Source organism: Trachemys scripta, chromosome 5 (genome assembly GCF_013100865.1).
Source record: "Trachemys scripta elegans isolate TJP31775 chromosome 5, CAS_Tse_1.0, whole genome shotgun sequence".
Classification (NCBI taxonomy): Eukaryota; Metazoa; Chordata; order Testudines; family Emydidae; genus Trachemys; species Trachemys scripta.
The window spans coordinates 135,135,915-135,159,177 of record NC_048302.1 but is presented as its reverse complement, the minus strand read 5'-3'; the positions used below and the strand labels follow the sequence as shown (position 1 = coordinate 135,159,177).

The window sequence follows — 23,263 nt, the reverse complement described above, 5'->3', positions numbered from 1 at the left end:
AGATTAATGGCAGAAGCATTTGGCACATGTAAGAGGCAGCTGATATGTTAAACTGCTGAGTTTTTATACACTTAGCGCTGAGGGTAATTAACCATTGGAACAACTTACCTCAGGAGGCGGTGGGTTCTCCACCGCTTGGAGTCTAAGTCAAGGCTGGAGGTCTTTCTAGAACATTCACCCTAGCTCAAAGTGAAAGCAGTGGCTGAGGTTCTCTGGCTTGTGTGGTACAGTCAGACTAGATGAGCAGGATGGTCCCTGCGCGGCTTTCCAGGGTGGCAGCGCCATACTGTTGGTAAGCGGCATTTGTTATACCAGCAACAGGGAGAGTGTGGTCTAGTGGTTACCGCACATCAGCTGTCTCCAGTTCTAATCCCAGCTCTGTCTACTGACTCGTCATGCGATTTCAGACAATTATCTGTGCCTCAGTTTCCCTGACAGACTGGATTCCTAATGACCTCCATCACAGAGGTATCATGGAGTTTACATTTCAGTTGATAAGCACCTGGAGGCTCCTGAAAGGGTCAGTTTTCGTGAATTTCACAGCAGTTTAAGATTAACAACAATGGAGCAATGGCCTGGTTGTCAGTCTTCACTACAGCTTCTCCTGCCTCATCTACTGAGTGACGCTTCCTGGGCCACATACCAGGTCAGGGGAGATTTCCTACGGGAAAGCTGCAGCTCTCAGTGAGACGCCAAGACAATGCACTCACAGTCCCAGGTATTTCTAGACAATTACTTGGCAATCCAGGAGTTTTAACATCGCTATCATCTAAAGTCCAGAGGAGTCTGAGAACAGGCCTGAGAGCCAAGAGCACCAAAGTCAAATGGATTCCCTAGGTGTCGTTCCAGTTCATCTCTAACACGCTTTGAAGATGTACCATGCCAGGGAAGTGGAGAAGAATACTTAGCATGATCACTCAACGCTCCTTACAAGTTTTTTTTCCCCAGATGGTTAATGCGGTTCACATGGTGCTGGCAGCTCCAAGGGACGGAGCAGCTACACAGGGCTGTCCCGAGCCATTTCGGTGCCCTACGCAGCCCCCCCCCTGCTGCCCCCATGGGGGGAGCTGTGTGGGGCCCCAGGCCTCTGCAGGTGTGTGTGGGGGGGAGGCTGGCCACTTCCTGCGGGAAGTGAAGTGACCCAGCCCCAGCCTGCTCTGCTCCCTTGGCTCCCAGGCTTAAGTTGGGGGGCTGGGAGGAACCGCCCTACAGCACTCGCCGGCAGCGCGGCTGGGAGCCAGGGGAGCAGAGCAGGCTGGGGCCGGGTTGCTCTACTTACTGCCGCCGGTGAGTGCTGGGAGCCCAACCCCTGCTGCAGTCCTCAGGGGAAAGGCTGGCTGGAGTGGGGGTGCAGCTGGGGCTGAGCAGGGGCGGGAAGAAGCAGGGCTGGGGCAGGGCAGGGGCTTTGGGGAAGGGGTGGAGGGGGGGTGGGGATGGGGCAGAGCAGGGGGGGGAAGAGGCGTGGCTGGGGTGGACAAGGGCTGGGGTCATGGGGAAGAGGCGGAGCAGGGACTGGAGCAGCATACAGCTGAGCAGGGCACCAGGAAATTTGGTGCCCCATTTGCGTATGGGTAGGGCTGGCCCTGGAGATACGGTTGTGGCATTGCAGGGGAGACCATTTGTGTTTCCTGGTTTGCAGAGGTTTAAGTTTAGCCACCCTCCATGTTCTGCTGAGACACAAAGTCGTGCTGGGGAAGTAAACTCTGCATTAACAACTTTTTTGGGCAGATAATCCTAAGTAAAACCCAGATCTAGCCCCACAATCTGCTGGCGTCACCAATTAGGTTCCCTTTCAGCAATATTGTGCCACTCCAAGGAGCGGATAGATCAAAGGTATTGTGAGAAATGCCGCTCCCATTTGAGTTTTCTGAACACTGGGTGCAGTTGACCTGCAATGACACGGGAGAAGCTATTTTCTGACTCAGCTCCATTACCAGTGCTTTATGGGAGCGTAAAATTAGCTCTGGGGTTTAAGATCTAGGGTGCAAACTTCCAGGCAAATTCATATAAACCTCAAATTTACAGGCAATTAGATCAGTAACTGAGGGAAGACGGACTTAAGCAGCGGCTGAAAATTAAATCCAGAGTAGGACATTTTTGCCTACAAGTTAGTAAGTTGCATATCAGCCTGGTTCTATCATGAGCCAGTCTATATACAAGAGTTACTGGGTGAAATTTTATGGCCCGTGTTACGCAGGAGGTCAGATCAGCTAACAATATTTTTAAAATCTCTGAACCTATTTGAAACCAGGCCTGGGTTTGTTGCAGTCACCATGAACAGCGAACAAGGCTGTTCTGGGCAGAAGATCTTCTCCTGCACCATCTTGGTTTTCCTTGCGTGAACTGACCTGGAAGCAGTTTTAGCAAATACCAAAGTGCTTATCTCCCCGCTTCACCGGCTGTCCACCTGTCCGGTTTGCATCCGTTTCTGTTTGCGTAGGTGGAATGGTAAAGCAGAGTGGGACAGCTGAAAGGTCTAGTGTTGCTACTGTGACCAACCGCCACCACCTGGCAAGCAAAACACCGAGTGCTGGAATCGCTGTCATGACGGTGAGGAAGGGGAAGGTGCAGACATCCTGGTCCTGGCACTCGGAGGCTGGACTAATGGAAAGTAGTTGGGGAAGTCTGCCGAGGACCGTTCTCCAGTCCCCGTTCCTGCACATGCTTGTGCCACCCTACAATAGTCCCACACATACTTACTCAGCATCTTACCGAAGTCAAGTTGCTGCAAACGGGGGAGTTTCTCCAGGGGCAGGAGGTGGGGGTGGTAGGAATGTTTTCCTACCCAGGCCTGTTCCATGGCTGCAACTCCACCTTCACGGCTGGAGTAGCCTCCACGTCTCCCGTGCCCCTACTCCACAGCAGGGAATGGCCTGTGGATGCATTCCAGTTGTACATCCACTGCCCCCAGCTGCAAGTCCTCGCTGAGCAGAGGAACAGGGAGTCCCTGCACAGGCGGCCTCTCCGGCATGCGACTCCCCACGTCCTGCCTCACCCCAGCCACACTGGTTTAATGACAAGAGCCCACCCTGGCTGCAGGACGGTGACGGAATTGGCCCCAGAGAGGCGAGCTGCCTCTGCTCAGCTCAGTGGAGCCTTCCTCAGAATTTTCTGCCTCGATCTTTGATTCACCCTTCCAAACTGGCGTCTGAGCAGAACCTCCAGGCGGCTTCGATCACCCCCTCCTGCCCGCTCCACACCCTCCCACTCTCCTGGCTCCGACGCAGAAGGGCCTGCAGAGTCCAAGTTACAGACCTAAGCCAAATGTCTCTCTTCCATTCCTACTGACACCACTCCAGCTGTGACTGGCTGAGACCTGCTCTGTCTATCCATGGGGCGGTACACAAGTCGCCACGCTGCCTGAGAGCAGAAATCTAGTGAAAAGTTCTTTCCACCAGAGCCAGCCCTTCCTCTATGATTTCCGGCCCCCCTGTGCCCCCCCAGGAACAGCCACCCCAGGCACCAGCCCTATGTTTCTCTATCTGCTGGATGTGTCACTTGTTTCCCAAATAAATCTTTCACTCCTGCTCTAGATTTGAAGATCCTCCTTTGTCACGTCATGTGTCCTTGTACAGCCTCGTTCACCCGGGGAGCTCAAAGAACTTTACAAATATTAATGAGTTAAGCCTCACAACAGCTCCATGAGGCAAGTATCCCATTTTACAAATGGAGAAACTGAAGCATCTGGAGGTTAAGTGACTTGCCCAGCTTCACACTATTGAAGGAATCGGTGGTAGAGGTGAGAACAGAATCCAGATCTCCCGGATCCCAGTCCTGGGCCTCAACCAGAAACCCATCCTTCTTCCCACAGATGAGACCTGCCCTGGACTGTCTATACAGTCAGTTTGAAGATGGCGGCTAACCAATCAGCGTGTATTGTACACAAAGAGTCTGGACCACACACTGCCTGTTGCCTAGCATTGGATTTGCAGGACACATCTCTTTCCATGAAGCACAGTAGCACTTATCTGTACACAATGATTTTTTTACCTGCAGGTTTTGAGCCGGTTTACCTGTTAGAGGATGAATAATTCAGTTAAAGACAGCACGATCCAAGGCTCTGGCCAACGTGGAGCCATTAAATGGAAAAATAATGGACTGATCGTGAGGTCATGTAGCATGCAGACCTCCCACTGAAGTCAAGGAGAGCTTTGCATGTGAAAGGACTACAGTACAGGGCCTAAAAGGAAAAGGGAATTCTACCTCACCCCCTCATGAGCTGGAAAGGGATTCTCGGGCTGTTGAAATCCCTACTAGCCCGTTAGAATTATGTTTTCCCGGGTGTAGCAGAAGTAAAGACGATCCATCAGGGCCTAAGACAGCTCTCAGATGGGTCCTCACAGTTCACTCTGAAATCAATAGGCACCTCAAACCTGGGAGCAGAATTCATGTGCTATGAGTAGACACAGATCCCTATAACGTTCCCTTCTTCTCCCAGTCAGGCTGCACAAAGGTGCGCCGGGAAAACCGGATCAGTCACAGAACACACCTCTACCTCCCCCAGAATCTCCCTCGGTCTCTACACGTTACAAAACTCTGACCAGTGGTTAGGACTGGACTAAACCTTCTCTCAATAGTCCCCACACCCCAAATATTTCAGGGCCAAAGTCTGTTCGCCTGTCTATCACCAGGATTCCTCAGAAGAGGCTGGTCTCGGCTGCAGTTATGCTTTAGCTATGGAGAGAAGAGAATTTTAGTACCTGAAGGCCACTACAAAAAAAAAAAAAAGAAACCAAAGCTGAATGAATGAGGAAGAAACAGCTGCCAACATGCCATGAAGCGTTTCATGAGAGCATTAATGGGCAGAAGTTTGGGGACTCCCCCTTGCCGCACACATATAAGAAGGTACATATTTTGCAAGAGCAGTGCATGGAGGGCAAGGGAAAGTTTGTGGGGAGCTGAAGTTAGTGCAATACATTGAGCGCCAACAGCCTTCACAGTTCTGCGGGGGCTCAATTTTCAACCGGGGCAAATCTGGGGAACATTTGCACCACGAGCTCTGAGCAAGCCCAGGACGACCACGGAGACTCCCAATTCCGGTCCGATAGAGCTGAGGATTTAAGCCAATCCAATGGAACTCTTGGGGGCCTACAGGGTTTTATTTGAAAATGGGATTAGCACGCTTCAGTCTGGAAGCGGGTAAAGATCTGGGGGACGGGGCGGGAGAACAACGGCAGGGTTAGGCAGTTTCCTTTGCTGCACGAATTACTTGACAACTTTGGCCAATGGACGCCCTATCTGCAGGTGCTACCTAAAGGCCCAACAGTGGAAGGGAGGAAGGGGGCTATTTTCCACTCAAGGACACACCCTTCGCCTCCCCCGGAGTGCTCACCTGCTTGTCTGATGGAAAGAGGGCTTCTCAGCCGGCTGTGTCTCCTTGGGCAAAACCGTGAGCGTTGAGACTTTCATGCCACCGGTCTGCAGCAAAGGGCAGGAGGACTGGGCTGCTGCCCGGCTGGTCACCGCAGGCACCCCACCCGTTGTAGGGCACACGATGGGGGAAGGGAAATTGAACTGCTGGGGGTTAGTTGCAGCCACAAGGGAAGGTGTGGAGAAGGCCAAGGGTTGGTTGCCATGCAAGAGAGGAAGTTCAACTAGCTGGTTCCCTGGGAGCTTAGCAGGCTGGAAGCCATGTGGAGCAGCTTCCTCATGAAGGTCTTTGAAGTTTAAGCCTCCCTGACCAGGCCTTTCGGGTGACGTGGCCCGAATCGGGAGCACGTCTGGTGGCTTTTCCACAAAGGGATTGTTTGGGGAAGAGGGGCTGACTCGGGGGCTGAAAGGGTTGCCCAGGGTTGAAATGTCATCCTGCTCTCTGCCCTCCTCCCCGCTCACTGGCCTCCAGAAGTCAGCCTTTTTGAAGTCTATCACTCGATCTGCTGACCAGCTAAACCGCTGACTCGACAATGGCTCGGGCCTGTCGGCTGAATCGCTACCCTGCTCCGACGCCCTGGTCGGGCTCACTAACGCTTCTGGGGCTTGAGGCTCCCGTTCAGCGGGCTGGGCTGGTGTTTTGCTAGGATGGCCCTGGTTAGCTCCCTGCCCCGATTTACGCCTTGGCCGCGAGGGATGCTCTTGCAGATCTGACCTTTCAAGCTGGCTAGCTGGGCTGGGGCTCGGGTAGTGCGTAGCTGGCCACTGCTCCTCCACAGCCATGCAGAACGGCAGCGATCGGCTGGATTCCGGATCTCTGGGAGTATCGGGCTTTGAAGGAATCAGCTGCTCAGGGAGTATCTCGTTCCTCTCTGGGAACGCCGGTGCAGTCTCCGACAAGCCCCACCCGGCGCCGGAGCGTCGCTCGGTGAGCTCTTGTGACTGGGGAGGGAAGCCTGGCTTTACCGTTTCCAATTTGTTTGCGTCGTCTTCAGCATCTGACAGGCCTAATCTGTCTAGTGAGAATTTCGAAGGGCAAGTCTCGAACTGCTCAGCTCCAGTCTCCTCATTTATCTCTAGCAGGTTTTCCCCAGAAGAGGCGTCCCGTTCTGCGAACTCATTAGCTTTTGCCTTCAAATTAGCCACCCAGTCCTCTGTGGCGGAATCAGCATCTCCAGCGACCGAAGGGACAGATCTCGCTTTTGCTTCAATTATCGCTGCTCCCAACGCAGGTGGGCTGACAGCCACTGGGGAACCGTTCTCTCGGCTTACATGGGTATATTGCGGGTGAATTTCCACCTCTGGGCCCTCCTCATTTTCACGCTGAGATTCGTTGTCTTGCTGGCTCCTCTGCGTCTCCAAATTGGCCTCATCACCTTCCTCTCTGAAATCCCCAGGTGTGAACCATCTCCGAGGCTTTGGCGGCGGTGCCCCCATGGTCATCTCCAAACCAGCTGCCTCGCTGTTCTCCTCCTCTCTCTCTGGGGTCTCAGTCCATACAGCGGAGGGAACATGTCTCTCGTGAAAGTCAGAACCTAGTTTCATGCTGGCTTCATCTGCCTCCAGTTGTGCACATATCTGAAGCCCACCTCCGAGTGGCTTTATATCAATCATCCCCTCTGTGTTACTAGAATTCTGACCATCACTGACGTCGACTACAGCTGGCGGCTTCTCCGCTGCCTCCACTTTTGACACCAACGATGTTGGGACAGCGTTATTCCCAGGAAGTGCCTCACTGGGTTTCTCCAAGACTAAATTGCTTTTGGTCAATAAGCCTGGGGCACTCACAGGGCTGCTTTCCTCTTCGAAGATGCCGTCATCGGAAGGTGGACATGGCCTGAACCTGCTCTCTTCAACCTCGTGTTCCTTCTCGGCGACGGTTCGGTCGCTTTCCGATAGACCGCCAATTGTTTCTGTGCCTGTGGTCGTCCATTCATCTTCCCCTGCACTACTGGGCTCCTCCTCATTGTATGCTACAGTCGGTTTTAATACGTGCACCGTTTCTGGGGCCCATTTCGCTCTGGCACTATTTTGAGTAGTCAATGCTGCTACATCCTCCTCCTTCCCCGAAGCTCCCACTGCAGACCAGGCTGACCAAGGTGGAGAGGTGCTAGTTTTCTCACTCTCCAACAGAGAGCTTAAAGGCAAATGACTCAACACACCATCTTCTCTCAGCGTAGCTTCCTGCGCTGTCTTCAGTAAGTTTTCCTCCATTCCTTTTAAGAGCGTTACATCTTCCCAGGACCCGGGGCCTAGAGACACTTCATCAGCAGCTTGTGGCTCAGTCTTAGCTATCTCAGTCTTGTTTTCCTGAGCCAGTTCAGCTGGGCTTTCTGTTGGACTCGGATCATCGACGTAGGCCAGGCCCTCCATAACTACAGAAGCCAAAAGGCTTTCCTCCCGAATTTCTGGTTTGAGTCTACTCGTTGCAAAGGCATCAAAGGTGTCATCCCAGTCACAGACGGGAGGAGCAACAGGAGTCTGTTCTCGAGGAGGGCGGAGTCCTTGGGGTGTGGGAGTGGCTTCTGGAATAGGGGCGCCAGCGCTTTGGGTTGAAGACTCCTGCTGTGGTTTGTTAAGTCCTATGGAGGCAGAGGGACTGTAATCCTCAGAGGAATAAAGGTGCCCAACGACCTCTTTGGTAGCTTGCGACCCAGAGTGGAAACTAGAGAAAAAGTGAGTAGGGGAAGGAGAGTTTAGTACCTGGTCAGCAAGGAGGTCCTCAAAGAAAGGGTTGCTGTGGAGGGAGTGGAGGAATGGGTTGGTAGGGGACAGGCACCCAAACTGGCTTTCTTCAGTAGCAGTTAAAAGGTTAGTGCTTTGCATGCGAGCAGGATGGACTGTACCAGCAGGAGGACACTGGACAGGGGAGCAAGGGGAAAAGTGAGAAGGTGCATCTGAGCTGGTTTCTACCTTAGGAGACACTTCCAGGCTGTGGAGGGAAGACAAAATAGTCCTCCTGGTTAATACTATGACAGCGCTTAAGTATATTCACCCCACCCCACCCCCCCACCCCACAAAAACACTTATGGTCAAAGCTGTGCAGTGCTGCAGGGATCACACATTCCTTCCTGTTAAGCAGAGCAATGATTAAGACAGAGATGCATGGACAGTGCATGCGCTGGTATGAAGGAAAGGGATACCCTTGTTTCAAGGCAGCTCTCGTAACCCCCTTCCCCCCCCGCTCAGTTTCTTTACAACATATGGAATTCCTAAAGCTCTGAACCACAGGGGTAACTAATGACCTTGGAGGGATGCAGAACTGGAGAGGGGCCCCAATCCAACGCCCGTGGCCCAAACTCCCTGTTCATTGATTGATAACTTGTACTGGATGCCAATTTTCCAATTCTACCCATGTGAGTAGTAGTCCCTTTCTCACTTGAGTAGTCCCACTGAATTCAGGAGGGCTCCTGGAATGAGTAAGGCTGACTCACGTGAGTCAGGGTTGCGAGCCCAAGCCCAGAGTGACTTACTCCAGAGTCTGGTCGTTTGCTTGGTTTCACATCAGGTCAGCAGAGAGAGGCTCTCAAAATCCTCCCTCTCCCCTCCTCCCACAGAACCCCCTGAATACTGAAGTCAGCACAGGAACTGCAGTTATAGCTGAAGAGAAAACAAACGATGAACAGCAGGGGGCAGCGTGTGGCCAGGGCACTGGGCTGGGAGTCAGGAGACCTGGGTTCTGTTCCTACCTCTGCCGCTGGTTCCCTGTGTGATGTTTGGGCAAGCCACTCCTGTTCCGTGTCTCCGAGGCGCTGAGCTATCCCTTGTCCCACTCAATAGGAAGCTGCAGGGATCTCAGTACCACCAAGAAACAGGCCATTAACACCTCCCCCCCGCCACCCCGGCGGCTCAATTTCCCTGGCTGTACCAATGGAGATGCAGATCCTTCCCCACCTTTACAATGGGTCAGAGGCTATCATCCTCCTCCTTTATGGAGCATTGCCAGCTCAACTCAACCCATTTCACAAACCTCTGGAGTGGAGCCGCATGAGGCCCCAGGCAGCAGGTCAGTAGGATTACCCCTGGGCTGAGACACAGAACTTAACAGACTTGCATGAGGTCACACGGGAGTCCCTGGTGCAGCCAGGAATTCCCACTCAAGCCAGTGTTTCAACCACAAGGCAATCCTTCCCCTCAAACCCTTTCCTCCAAGACTCAGCAGTGAGAAGCACAAGGGATAGCTGAATCCCCTTGCCCCGTACTCCCTAGAGGCTAGGGGTTTGGGGGCACATTTATCCCAACAGCCCCCCATTTCCAGCTGCACCAGGGGGACAGCACCCTCCCAGCAGCTCCAGACTCTGAGCTGTTAGAACAGGGAGGTAACCAACACACTGGTGGCATCTTCCCTTCCCCAGACTTCAGATCATATGCCCTACAGCCAATCCGTGGGGTGTTTGCCCTCTGGCTCCTGTAAGGATCCACCTCTGTCTCCTGACAGCCAGTAGCGGGATGGTTGGGGGGAGACTATAAAGACCAGGGGAACCAAACAAATAGTATAAAAATCATAAGTCGTCACGGTCACTTGTTTGGAGCAGGAGCTCAGGGGCTGGGTCAATGAGGACTTTCCAAAAAGATCATTTTTTAGAGGGATCAGTGATCTGGTACTTAACACTGTGCCCATCCCCAGCCACATAATCGGGTGGTCATCCCGCTGTCTTCCCAGCCTCCTTCCTATTGCTTGGCACACTCACTTTGTACAAACGAATTGAAGATGGTGGCAGGGTCTCTGCTTCAGCACACCTGGGCCCTGATTCTTGCAGACCTTTGGGCGTTATGTTCTCCTCATAAGACCCAATTCAGGGTCTTCGGGCCGGTGCCCTTACAGGAGCCAATGGCATCGCTAATCTCTGAGCCAAGGAGAAAACACGTAGCTACCTGCTCTGCTTTCAGCCACCAGCCCTTGTTAGAGAGAAGAAACCACAAATGCTGGGCTCTTGGCAAATCTGGTGCCTCCCACAGCACCCTCTTCTTGCTTGAGCAGTTCTAAGATAAAGTGGTCACTGAGGAGGGATTGCCACTTGACTTCTCATGCCACTGAGGTATTTTAAAACAAATTCCCCATCGAAATTCTCTTCCCCTGCTCCCTTTTTTTGTGATTTATAAACTTCTCCATGAAGGCTGTAAACTGAGCTCGCTTCCTTAGTAAATTTCAGTCATCGCATGCCTCTAGGCCGAGCTGGTACTGCCAGGTTGTTGCCCAAAGCCAGGCTGTGCAAGGTACACCGGGAGATTTCCAGAGTAAGAAACAAACGCAGCATGGATGCATGTTTTGAAAACCAGAGCTTAGATGGAATGGGGGAAAGCAGTAGCAAAGGCCAAAAGGCTGGCCTCAAAAACCTCAGCAGAGCTGCTCTGGGGGGAACGCAGCAAAGGCAACTTAAAGAATCATAGAATATCAGGGTTGGAAGGGACCTCAAGAGGTCATCTAGTCCAACCCCCTGCTCTGGCTAGTCAGTTTCACCTGCTGTTTGTGGATTTGTCCTACAATGATCGGAAGAGAAACTTTTTTGTTTGTTTGGGTTTTTTTTAAGGAAAAAAATTTCATTTTGAGGCAAGGGGCAGAATTTGGGGGGGAAATGCAGTGCCTGACATTATGTTTCTTTTGCATAGTGGACTGGATTTCAAGTTGTCTGTGTCCCTGGAACAGGAGTGTAACATGAATTCCTTTTTACACAGCCCCATCCCATTCTGCTGATGGAGGAAAATCCGTCTATTCCTCCTCCTAACGGCAGCTCCAGCTAAGAGCCACACTAGCCAATGAGAGCACTCAAAGAAATGCAGTTCTGGTGAAACTCCGATGAGCCTTCCACTGTCAGCAACCTCCCCGCAAATCACTTACTATTTAATCCGAAAGAACAGAAAGCGATCCAGGTGCAGTGTTGAAAATCAAGACCAGATTTCTTTACAATGAAACAAAGGACTCACTGGGACAGATAAAGCCTCTGAATTTCACACATGTGGTTTGTGCCCCAAACCATAAGGCAGTCCCAGCCTGTGAACCTTCACTAAGATTGATGAATGTGGCCCAACACAAACTTGACACTGAAACCAAACTTTGGGCACATTCTGTATTGTTCCAGGGTCCACTGCAACCATCTTTCACAGATCGAGCATTAATCGACCTTGGGTGGAAGACAGAGTGCTGCTACAGGAAGCATATAATGGGCCATCTCTGTGTAATTCCATGGACGACAATGGCATTACACGAGAGAGACGTTTTATTGAATTATTCACAAGCTTTTCAGTGGCACTCGGTACTGAAACATGCAAATGCCTAACAGGTTTATGCTCATAACACTGCTGTGCAGTAGGAAAGCATCACTCTCATCACCCCTGCTTTACAGGCGGGAAACTCGGACAGATGACCCAAATTCCCCACTGCCTGGCACCTTGTGTTGCCATTCACATCTGTGCACAGCAAATGTAAAAACACCACCAGGGTGTGAGTAGAGACTTCGGATTTGGGACCATTTTACCTCCCCTTGGCACAGAGTAAGTGACCTCACAAGGAACCAAGTGGTGGAGGCCCAGGGATATCCCACAGAAAGTCTGTGGAAAGGCCAAGAAGAGAACTCGTCTCCAGAGTTCTGGGGCCATGGCTTTAACCACAAACCCATCCCCTCCGCCCACAGAGCTACTGTCATGTTTGTTTAACCGTTTCTAGTGCTGCAATTCCTGCCTCCAATCCACCTTCGCTCAGGGACATCTGGATTTTTCTCTTGACCTTCCAGCTCTACAATTCTCCATGGCTAAATACACCAGCAAGACCTGGCCCAGGGTACGCAGCATGGCACCTGCAGTGCTAGCTCTGAATTGGTTTCGGTATTTTTGGGGGCCAAGCAAAGCGAGGCCCTACGCTCACCTTGATGGCATTTCTCCATTCGTACATCTGTAACACGACAACTTCAGAAAACCGCATCCGAGCGATGGTAGAACGTCGGAGAACGTTCAAGGGAGCACCAGGCAGACCCCTGCTGATTTCGGCAGAAACTAAAAGAGCCCGAAATTAACCCATAAACTGCCCCTTTTGTGATGCCGGCAGAGGAAGCTCTCTGGCGCCCTCTTGCCGCTATCTACACATCACAGGCAGCAGCTGACTAGACTGTAGGCTGAGCTGTATAGCCAACACAAGGCCCTCCTCCCCATTCCAGCCAGGTGGCTCCGAAATAGACCCTCACCCGCCCCCAATGCCGCTACCCTGCCCTCCTGGGCTCTTGGCCCCAGTCCCCAGCCAGGCCCCTCACACTCTGGCCAGCCACACCTCCACCCCAACCTACATTTGCACTTAAAAGGTTGAACAAGGCAGAGAGCTTGGTCAACATGAGCAGCAAAGTGTGCAACCCTCTGTCATTAGCTACAAAAACGTGTACGTTTCTCTCTGTGGATTGTGAGAACTAGATTTCTGCTGGAAGAACAGGAGTTACTGGAAGCATATCCATGTACACCCTTCCAAGAAGGATCTGCCAGCCACTGCTCAGCCTCCTAGTCACCTTACGCGTGGCCACACCAGACTTTAGCGCTAAAGCCAAAATCCTTCCCACCCTGCAAATAAGACTGAACTGTCCCCAGCACCCTGGGCATCCTTCCAGCTCTCAGCGATATAGCTATGACGGGATCCACTCCAGAACAGCATTAGCTGTGGCCTAAGAGGCTTAGGGGGTCGGGGTGGGAGAGTGGCGGTACTAGAGAAAAAAAAGCAAAGCCAATTTCAACAGATTTAGGAATACTGAAATGTCACATTTCTGCAGGATCTGGCAGGGCCGTCCCTAGCTATTCTGGTGCCCTATCCAGCCCCCGCACGGGGCGGGGGGGCTGTGTGGGGCCCGGCCCCAGGACTCCGTGGGGGATGGGGGGCTGACCACTTCCTGCTGGAAGTGGAGTGACCCAGCCCCGGCCTGCTCTGCTCCCCTGGCTCCCAGGCTTGGGGGGAGGGGGGAACCGCCCCCCAGCACTCGCCGGCGGCGCGGCTGGGAGCCAGGAGAGCGGAGCAGGCTGGGGTTGGGTCACTCCACTTACCGGTGAGTGCAGGGAGCCTGACCGCTTCTGGACTCCTCAGGGGAGTGGGGGTGGGGCTGGGGCAGGGCAGGGAAGAGGTTGGTTGGAACAGGGGCGGGGGCCCTGGGGCACAGCCGGAGCAAGAGCTGGAGCAGCACACAGCTGCGCAGGGCACCAGGAAATTTGGTGCCCCAAATTTCCTGGTGCCCTACGCAGCTGCGTACTTTGCGTATGGGTAAGGACGGCCCTGGGACCAACTGTATTTACTCCCTTCGAGATACACACAGAACCCCCTGGCATTCAAAGGGGGTTACACACACACATATTCTACTGGAGATCAGACACGCGTCAGACACCCAAATACTTGGCACTCCCTTCGCCTGCAGTGTCTGTGATCAGCAGGGGCAGCTGTCACCTCTCCTGGGTGTTCTCTAGTCCAAGGTACAAGCTTTTTAGAAATGGTCACAGTCTTTAGAAATCCTCCAGAAAGCAGAATTTCTGCTTCTGTTTTACTCCTCTGAAATAAAGACACTTTACACTAGGGGGCGAGCGTGCTCTGCATTGCCTCAATGGAACGTAAACTCCCACTTTAATTTAAAACAAAACAAAAAATCACCCTTCTTCACTGTAATTCTGAGGTCAAGGAGCGGTCCTGAAAACATCGGTGACGTTTGATGTATTAGGATCAGAGCTACACTCCCACCCTGCTCTGCAGAGCCTGACACCCCACATTCCCATTCTCTGGGGAAGGTTCTAGGACTTCTCTGGCACCACGCCTCCGATGCACAACATTTCCAGTGATTGCCTCCACTGCTTTTACATCTGGAGGAGTTTAACGGACTTGATCTTGCTTTCGCTTTTGTCAATCTCCTCACCTCTCCCACATACATTCCATTTCTCTCCCTTGCTGGCAGCTGGCCCCCTGCTTCCCTCTCCTGGCTGGGAGTTTGAGTATGGCCCATGCATTTCGGAGCGCTGTGCAGCCAGACGTCTGATCAAAGAGCTGGGAGCCAGGAATGCCCAAGTTCTAACCCTCGCTCTGACACCAGTGACCCCTGGGGTCTTGTCCATGTCACTTAGCCACTCCGTGCCCCACATTTCCCATGTATAACACTGTGATAATACTTGACTATCCCACAGGGCTGCTGGGGACTAGTAAATGAATGTTTGTAGAGAGTTCTGAAGAACAGAGGGCTGTAAATATTCAGTGGGAGTTGAATTTTCTGTTACAGTGCTATCCATAGACACTGCTTGGAGGCGCTTTCATATTAAGTTCTGGATGCTGAAAAGGAGAAGTGACCCCTTCTAGGGCTACAGTACTCTATCCCCACCTCCTGTCTCCATTATTCGGATGGTCCACCCCTGCGATCAGTTCCCATGCCTGCCTCCACTGCTGCACCCAGCTCCACCAGCATGAAACTGACACGATTCTTGAGAGCCTGGCTTCTGCCTACCAGCGTAGAATCAAATGAAGTAAAAATCTTAAATGAACTAAATTGTGACTACAGAATCTCTATGGATAGTAATTTCATGCTTGAAAAATAAGAATATAGCAGTAGGGCTATACTACAGACCACCTGACCAGGATGGTGTTAGTGACTCTGAAATGCTCAGGGAGATTAGAGAGGCTATTAAAATAAAAAACTCAATAATAATAATGGGGGATTTCAACTATCCCCATATTGACTGGGTACATGTCACCTCAGGAAGAGATGCTGAGATAAAGTTTCTTGACACCTTAAATGATGGTTTCTTGGAGCAGCTGGTCCTGGAACCCACAAGAGGAGAGGCAATTCTTGATTTAGTCCTAAGTGGAGCACAGGATCAGGTCCAAGAGGTGAATATAGCTGGTTTGCTTGGTAATACGGACGCTCGCGACTTACGCAAGCGTTCCGTTCCGGAATGCCTTGCGTAACTTGAATTTTGCGTAAGTCGGGAACATATACCCGACCATTACGCAAAAAAACAAAAACAAAAACAAAACCTTTCTAGCCTACGGAACTTTTTCCATAACTGCGGATTTGCGTAAGTCAGGTTTGCATAACACAGGGACCGTCTGTACTGACAAATTTAATTATATTATGAACATCCCTGTGGTGGGGAAAACTCCACAGTGGCCCAACACTGTAGAATTTAATTTCAGAAAGGGGAGCTATACAAAAATGAGGAGGTTAGTGAAAAAGAAACTCAAAGGTACAGTACCAAAAGTAAAATCCCTGCAAGCTGCGTAGAAACTTTTTAACGACACCATAATAAAGGCTCAATTTAAATGTATCCCCCAATTTAAAAAACATAGTAAGAGAACCAAAAAAAAGCCACCGTGGTTAAACAACAAAGTAAAAGAAGCAGTGAGAGGCAAAAAGGCATCCTTTAAAAAGTGGAAGATGAATCCTAATGGGGAAAATACAAAAGAGCATGAACTCTAAAAATAGAATTAGAAAGACCAAAAAAGAATTTGAAGAACAGCTAGCCAAAGACTCCAAAAGTAGTAGCAATTTTTTTTTTAAATACATCAGAAGCAGGAAGCCTGCTAACAACCAGTGGGGCCACTGGACAATCGAGATGCTAAAGGGGCACTCAAAGATGATAAGGCCATTGCAGAGAAACTAAATGAATTCTTTGCATCAGTCTTCACTGTTGAGGATATGAGGGAGATTCCCAAACCTCAGCCATTCATTTGGCTGACAGATCTGAGGAACTGTCCCAAATTGAGGTGTCTTTAGAGGAAGTTTTGGAACAAATTGATAAACTAAACAGTAATAAGTCTCCAGGACCTGATGGTATTCACCCACGAGTTCTGAAGGAACTCAAATGTGAAATTGGGGTAAACAGTGAGGCGGCAAAATTTGCAGATGATACAAAACTACTCAAGATATTTAAGTCTCAGGCAGACTGCAAAGAGCTACAAAAGGATCTCACAAAACTGGGTGACTGGGCAACAAAATGGCAAATGAAATTTAATGTTGATAAATGCAAAGTAATGCACATTGGAAAACATAATTCTAACTATACATATACAATTATGGGGTCTAAATAAGCTGTTACCACTCAAGAAAGATCTTGGAGTCATTGTGGAAAGTTCTCCGAAATCATCCACTCAATGTGCAGCGGCAGTCAAAAAAGCAAACAGAATGTTGGGAATCATCAAGAAAGGGATAGATAATAAGACAGAAAATATCATATTGCCTCTATATAAATCCATGGTACGCCCACACCTTGAATACTGCGTGCAGATGTGGTCGCCCCATCTCAAAAAAGAGATATTGGAATTGGAAAAGGTTCAGAAAAGGGCAACAAAAATGATTAGGGGTATAGAATGGCTTCTGTATGAGGAGAGATTAATAAGACTGGGACTTTTCAGCTAGGAAAAGAGGCAACTAAGGGGGATATGATAGAGGTCTATAAAATCATGAGTGGTATAGAGAAAGTAAATAAGGAAGTGTTATTTACTCCTTCTCATAATACAGGAACAAGGGGCCACCAAATGCAATTAATAGGTAGCAGTTTAAAACAAACACAAGAAAGTATTTTTTCACACAACGCACTGTCAACCTCTGGAACTCCTTGTTGAGTGTTGTGAAGGCCAATACTATAACGGGGTTCATTAGGGAGCTAAATAGATTCATGGAAGATAGGTCCATCAATGGCTATTAGCCAGGATGGGCAGGGATGGTGTCCCTAGCCTCTGTTTGCCAGAAGCTGGGATTGGGCGACAGGGGATGGATCATTAGATGATAATCTGTCTGTTCATTCCCTTTGCAGCACCTGCCATTGACCAGTGTCAGAGGACAGGATACTGGGCTTGATGGACCTTTGGTCTGACCTAGTATGGCCATTCTTTGGTACACCCTTCATACTGGGCTCTTCAGCATGCAAAATCCCTGTCCTTGCCACTGGAAATCAATATACTTTGAAAGGGATTGGACCATGGGGACATACCTGGCTGGACATAGTGGAGGCTTTTCCAGATTTCCCCTTTAAACCCAAGAGGAAAGAGAGACATGACAGCACAGTCCCTTTCACCACACGCTTTTCCTAGAAGGTTCTGTAAGACCCTAATATTTTGGTGGCTCATGATTTTAGATCCTGAAGCATGACAACACCGGAAATTATTTAAGTGTCAAACTGAGATGGGGCCAGCAAGGTCTAGCAACACTAGTTCCTCATTTGGCTGTGTTACAAAACTCTGCAAACCACACACACGGCCCGCTTACCTAACACACCTTCCTGTTGCCGTTCACTTGTCCTTGTTTGCCACACTCACTCACTGCCCCTCTGCCATGTACATTGGCCAAACCGGACAGTCTCTACGCAAAAGAATAAACGGACACAAATCTGACATCAGGAACCATAACATTCAAAACCCAGTAGGAGAACACTTTAACCTGTCTGGTCACTCAGTAACAGACCTGAAGGTGGCAATTTTGCAACAGAAAAGCTTCAAAAACAGACTAACGAGAAACTGCTGAGCTTGAATTGATTTGCAAATTAGATACCATTAACTCTGACTTGAACAGAGACTGGGAATGGCTGAGGCATTACAAGTTTCAGAGTAACAGCCGTGTTAGTCTGTATCCGCAAAAAGAAGAACAGGAGTACTTGTGGCACCTTAGAGACTAACAAATTTATTAGAGCATAAGCTTTCCGAAGAAGTGGGCTGTAGTCCACGAAAGCTTATGCTCTAATAAATTTGTTAGTCTCTAAGGTGCCACAAGTACTCCTGTTCTTCTTGAGGCATTACACTACTTGAAGCTTTTTCCTTATGATAACTATCCTCACACCTCTTGTCAACTGTCTGTAATTGACCATCTTGATTATCACTACAAAAGTTTTTTTCCTGCTGACAACAGGTCATCTTAATTAATTAGCCTCTTAGAGCTGGTATGGCATCTTCTCTGTATGTATATATACACACACTCTTCTTATATGTTCCATTCTATGCATCCGATGAAGTGGGCTGTAGCCCACGAAAGCTTATGCTCAAATAAATTTGTTAGTCTCTAAGGTGCCACAAGTACTCCTGTTCTTTTTACGGATACAGACCAACACGGCTGCTACTCAAACAAATCACTCACTGAGTCACTTCCATCCAGATCGCGGGCTCTTTGAGGCAAGAGCCTCTCTGACTGGGCTGGGCACTGTACCCCCCCCCAATCGGATTGGGGCCCTTGGGCCCTCCTGCAGTACAACAGTAAACAGTTCCAGGCACCTAACAGGCACTCAGTAACTACCTCCTTTTCCCAGCAGCCAGTCAATCCGCTTCCTTTAGCTTCCCTACTTAGACTTTAGGAGAAGAGCCAGTGTCCTGGTGTCAGGACTACACTTTGCTCTAGCAGAAACAGGACAGATAGTTCGTGAAGCCTAAGTCTCCGCTCTCTCTCTCTCTCTCTCTCTCCAGTACTCCAATTCCAACAACTCAAGTCGTCAGACTCAGGAATAATAATAGCACTTCGCAGTTTATATACACCTCCCTTCATCCAAGGTGGAGGCATCATCCTCAGTTTAGCAATAAGGAAACTGAGGCACACTGTCGTCAGGTGGCTTGCCCCAGGTCTGACGGTGAGCCAGTAGCAGAGCAAATGACAAGGCCTGTCAGTCTACAGCATCCAGTCAGATGAGCTCCCAGCAAGCCTGTTAAAAGCAACCATTTTATCACCGCCATGCTGCCTACACTACTCCAGAGCCTCTATTAAACTAGCCCTTTCATTCTCCTCTTTGTGCCTTCTTCCAAACCACCCCTTCACCTGAAACTCCCCGCTTCTTGTCTGTCCATTGACCAAACTACCCCCACCATAAAACACCCCTCAAAGCCCTTTGCTGATACCCAACGGGGCTTCCTTCACAGTCTATGGTGGTTCTTCTATTACAGGCAAGCTGTCCGGGTCTTTTGATTGTAAGCTCCTTGCAGCAGGGACTAGGAGTTTCTCTAGGTCTGCGGAGCACTGAGTACACAGTCAGAATTCAATCAGCAACAAACCTTCTTCCTTGAGTCTCTTGCTTGAGCAATTACCAGGCAAATTTTCGCATCAGGGTTTAGATTTCCCTTCCCTAGCCCCAGCCCTCTTCCTCCCCCACTCACATTCTCATAGCATAGCCAACTGTAGAAAACATTCCAAGAAACGCATCCCAATTCTTCCTACCATAGCAGCTATTTGTCAGACTATGATCTGAGGGTGTTAAGGTCTACACAGGGGCTTGGGGGTGGGGGCATACATTTGTAACAGCCTGGATGCACAGGTCTGCACTGTGTTTTAAAAACAGTGGCTCTCAACCTTTCCAGATGACTGTACCCCTCTCGGGATTTGTCTTGCGTACCCCCAAGTTACACCTCACTTAAAAACTACTTGCTTACAAAATCAGATACAAAAATACAAGTGTCACAGCCACACCTGTACTGAAAAATTGATGACTCTCTCATTTTTACTATAATTGTAAAATAAATCAATTGGAATGTAAATATTGTACTTACATTTCAGTATATGGTATATAGAGGAGTATAAACAAGTCACTGTCTATATGCAATTCAAGTTTGTACTGACTTCGCTAGTGCTTTTTCTGTAGCCTGTTGTAAAACTAGGCAAATATCTAGATGAGTTGATGTACCCCCTGGAAGAGCTCTGCCTACCCCCAGGGGCACACATACCCTGGTTGAGAACCACTGTTTTAAAATACTGACTAACCCAGCTACTCCCATAAAAGGAACATGAGCCAAAATAAATAAATAAATACGGGGAGAAAGGAATCCACTGTTTGGCAGTCTTTTGTATATCTTGGCCTCTCTCTCGATTAAAAAAAAAATAAATACGAGCAACTCGAGTGCCTCATCTTGATCCAACATATAATCAGTGAGACTTCTCCTACAGTTCCCAGTCTGCTCTTCAGAGTGAGTACAGCAAGGCTGCACTACGTTCAACAGGCACTCACAATCCAGAGATTATAATATATGGAGATATACCTATCTCCTAGAACTGGAAGGGACCCTGAAAGGTCATCAAGTCCAGCCTCCTGCCTTCACTAGCAGGACCAAGTACTGATTTTGCCCCCAATTCCTAAGTGGCCCCCTTAAGGACTGAACTCACAACCAGGGCCGGCTCCAGGCACCAGGCAACCAAGCACATGCTTGGGGCGGCACCTGGTAAGGGGCGGCCAATCTTGGGGTGGCGGGGGGCAACACGGCGTGGCATTCCGCGGGGGGGGGGGAGGCGCTTCGGCGGCGCGGCGCTCGGTGGGGGGGGGGGGCTCCAGCGTGCGGGGGCGTGGCGCTCAGGGGGGAGGGCTCCAACGGCGCGGCGCTCGGCGGGGGGGGCGGTACGGGGCGCAGCGCTCGGGAGGGGTGTTCCGGCGGTGCGGCGGGGCAGCACTTTTTTGCTGCCCCAAGCAGCAAAAAAAAGTTAGAGCCGGCCCTGCTCACAACCCTGGGTTTAGCAGGCCAATGCTCAAACCACTGAGCTATCCCTCCCCTCCTTTGCAAAAGGAGTGCAAATCTGAATTAGAAGAGAAATAAAACCACATGCATATGGAAAAGCTGAGGCACAGAGGTCAAGGCTCAAATTCCAACCATAATAGAAACAAAGATCAGGCGTTTTTCCCTCAAATAACAATGGAAAAAAATCGCTCCCTGTGCTGCTGTGGGCATTAATGGAGTCAGAACTTTGCCAGCAGCACCCAGCAATACCCTAGCAAAACTAGCACTTGAAGGCCTTTGCATCCTCTAGGGAGAGACTAGAGGCAGCAGCTATATAATTTCCCAGGGCCAGGCCAAAATTTCTGAGGCCACCCAGCCCAGCAGCACCTCAAGGGTGCCAGTACCCTGGACTCGGAGCCGTGTTGCAGGGCTGGGGATGAGGGAAAGGGCAGTAACCGGAGTGGGGATTAGTTACAGGCAGGTCTCCGGATCACTTTCACTGGCAAAGGCTTCAGAGCATATGCCGCACATCTGATCAATGGGATTTCTGCTCTCCTGGAGGGACCCTCCCCCCGCCTCCGCTGGGAGCAGCAGAGTGAGCACCCCAAAGGCCCCGCGTCCGAGGGAGTCTTTAGTGTTTTAAACATAAGGGGTGGGGAGGAAGAGAGTCTATGCAGAAGGGGTGAAACAAAAGTCAATCTAAGAGCTACAACTACACTGCATACAATCGAAGAGCTCGCAGTCCCGTCTCCGAGGGGAGGCGTGAGTGTTAAGGGATCGGAGGGGGGCTACGGGCGTTTTTAATAAGAGCGTTTAAAACATCGGAGGCATTAGAGCACAGCGCTTGTCTGAGCAGCTCAATGCCAAGCCCCCGTTTCAGAACGGGGCCTTAGGAGCCGTCACACGAGGAGGCAGCAAAGAACCACCCACCGGCCATTCGGCGCTCGGTGTCCCAGGGAAATCCGTCGCCGAGGCAGGGAGGGGAAGGGAACGAGGCCTTGCAGTCACTCTGTGGCAACGCCCCCCAGTTCTGTTCTCGTATCGGGGGGCCGGAGCTCTCCTCCTCCTCAGGGCAGCAGGGGAGCCCCCCCACCCACTTGATCGTCTCTCCAGGCCTGGACATCGCCCATCTCCAGCAGGGACTCTGCTAGGCCTGGCCTAAGGAAGGGCCCGCACACAGAGTCAGCCAAGCCACCGGGGCACCCACCTCCAGGGTGGCGGCTACTCCCTGCGGTGGCTGGGGCAAGCTGGTGCCGTTGCTTGGAGAGGATGGTGCCGGCTGGCCTAGTCCGTCCAAGCCCTTCCCAGGCCGGCTGGGAAAGGCAGGCCCGGCAGGAAACAGGAAGTCAGCCGTGAAGACGCGGAGTCATCCCTCACCCCTCTGCAGTTTCCTAGGCTGTGGGAAGGAGGCGGCTCTAACCTCCGCTACTGACTCCAGCCAGACCTCTGGGCAAGTCGCTTTGGCCCAAACGGAAAGGGGGAACCACTGATCTGCAGTACCTGACGTGACACACCCGGGGCCTGAATTTCAGAGGTGCTGAGCGCCACCAACTCCACCGGAGGCCGAGGGGCGCTCCAGGTGATCAGCACTTCTGAAAACCAGGCCCCAGCTATCTCTGATGGGGCACCCCAAACAGGGGTACCCCCACCACTCAGTGGCCACTCTTGAAAATCTGGCGGTCTCCGCCACCTGTGAAGTGGGAGGGGCCCCAACTTACTGCACACCTCCCAGGGATGTTGTAAGGCTTTATTTCAGGACTGCTTCCATCATCTGCCCTGGAGCCATCTCCAGTGCTGGGGTAGGGGCACGTTTCACTGACGTGGGATTGCACAATGAGACTGGCAGTGACACGGGCCAAACAATGGGGGCCCGATTCTCTACTACCCTGCATGGCATGATGTCACTTACCTCTGTGTCACATGAATGCAAGGTGGGTGCAAAATGTTACTTGGCAGCACTACCCTCTCTTACCAGTGGTAGCATTTTACACCCAATTTGCACAGGTGTTAATGGCTACAGAAGGTATATGGCAGTGCGGAAGCCAACACCTTAATATGGTTGGTCAAATTAGGTCAGGAGGACCACAGAGCCGCAGAAGCTGTGTGCAGCAGACTTCAAAGTGGACAGAGCTGTCACCAGCAATTAGTCAATAGCTCAGGGTGGTCTCTCTTTAGGCTAATTGAGATAGTTTGTAGTTAGGGGTTTTTAAAATCCTTTGAAGATATAAAGTGTTGGGTGTTTTTACCATAACCTCGCTTTATGGTTAATGGGTTGAGTGAGTTTCTCTATTTGCAATTTGCCCCATTAATCCTATTTAACGACATCTTTCACTATTCTGTTGGCCCTTGGCCACTAAAATATACTCATTTGATCATTCTAACCCAGTGGCTTTCAACCTGCGGTCCGCAGACCCCTGCTGGTCCACAGACTATATCAAACATTTCCAAAGGGGTCTGCGCCTCCATTTGATATTTTTTGAAGGGGTCCGCCTA

At 50.7% G+C, this 23,263-nt stretch overlaps 1 protein-coding gene across 4 annotated transcripts in view; it reads right to left on the bottom strand.

Moving 5' to 3' along the window:
- The window catches only part of RAB11FIP5 (RAB11 family interacting protein 5), a 112,291-nt gene that overhangs the window by 12,091 nt on the left and 76,937 nt on the right, over positions 1-23,263 (bottom strand). The window contains exons 4-5 of one of the 4 annotated variants that reach the window (XM_034770834.1): positions 8,284-8,302; positions 7,839-8,035 (exon numbers count right to left, since the gene is read on the bottom strand). The exons of 1 other annotated variant lie outside the window; for it this stretch is intronic. In XM_034770834.1, the coding sequence (XP_034626725.1) occupies positions 7,979-8,035; positions 8,284-8,302 (76 nt within the window). In that variant the 3' untranslated portion in view covers positions 7,839-7,978. Of the gene's footprint in view, positions 1-5,332; positions 8,036-8,283; positions 8,303-23,263 lie in introns of those variants that run through there. 2 more of the 4 variants (XM_034770831.1, XM_034770832.1) reach the window with 2 other exon arrangements.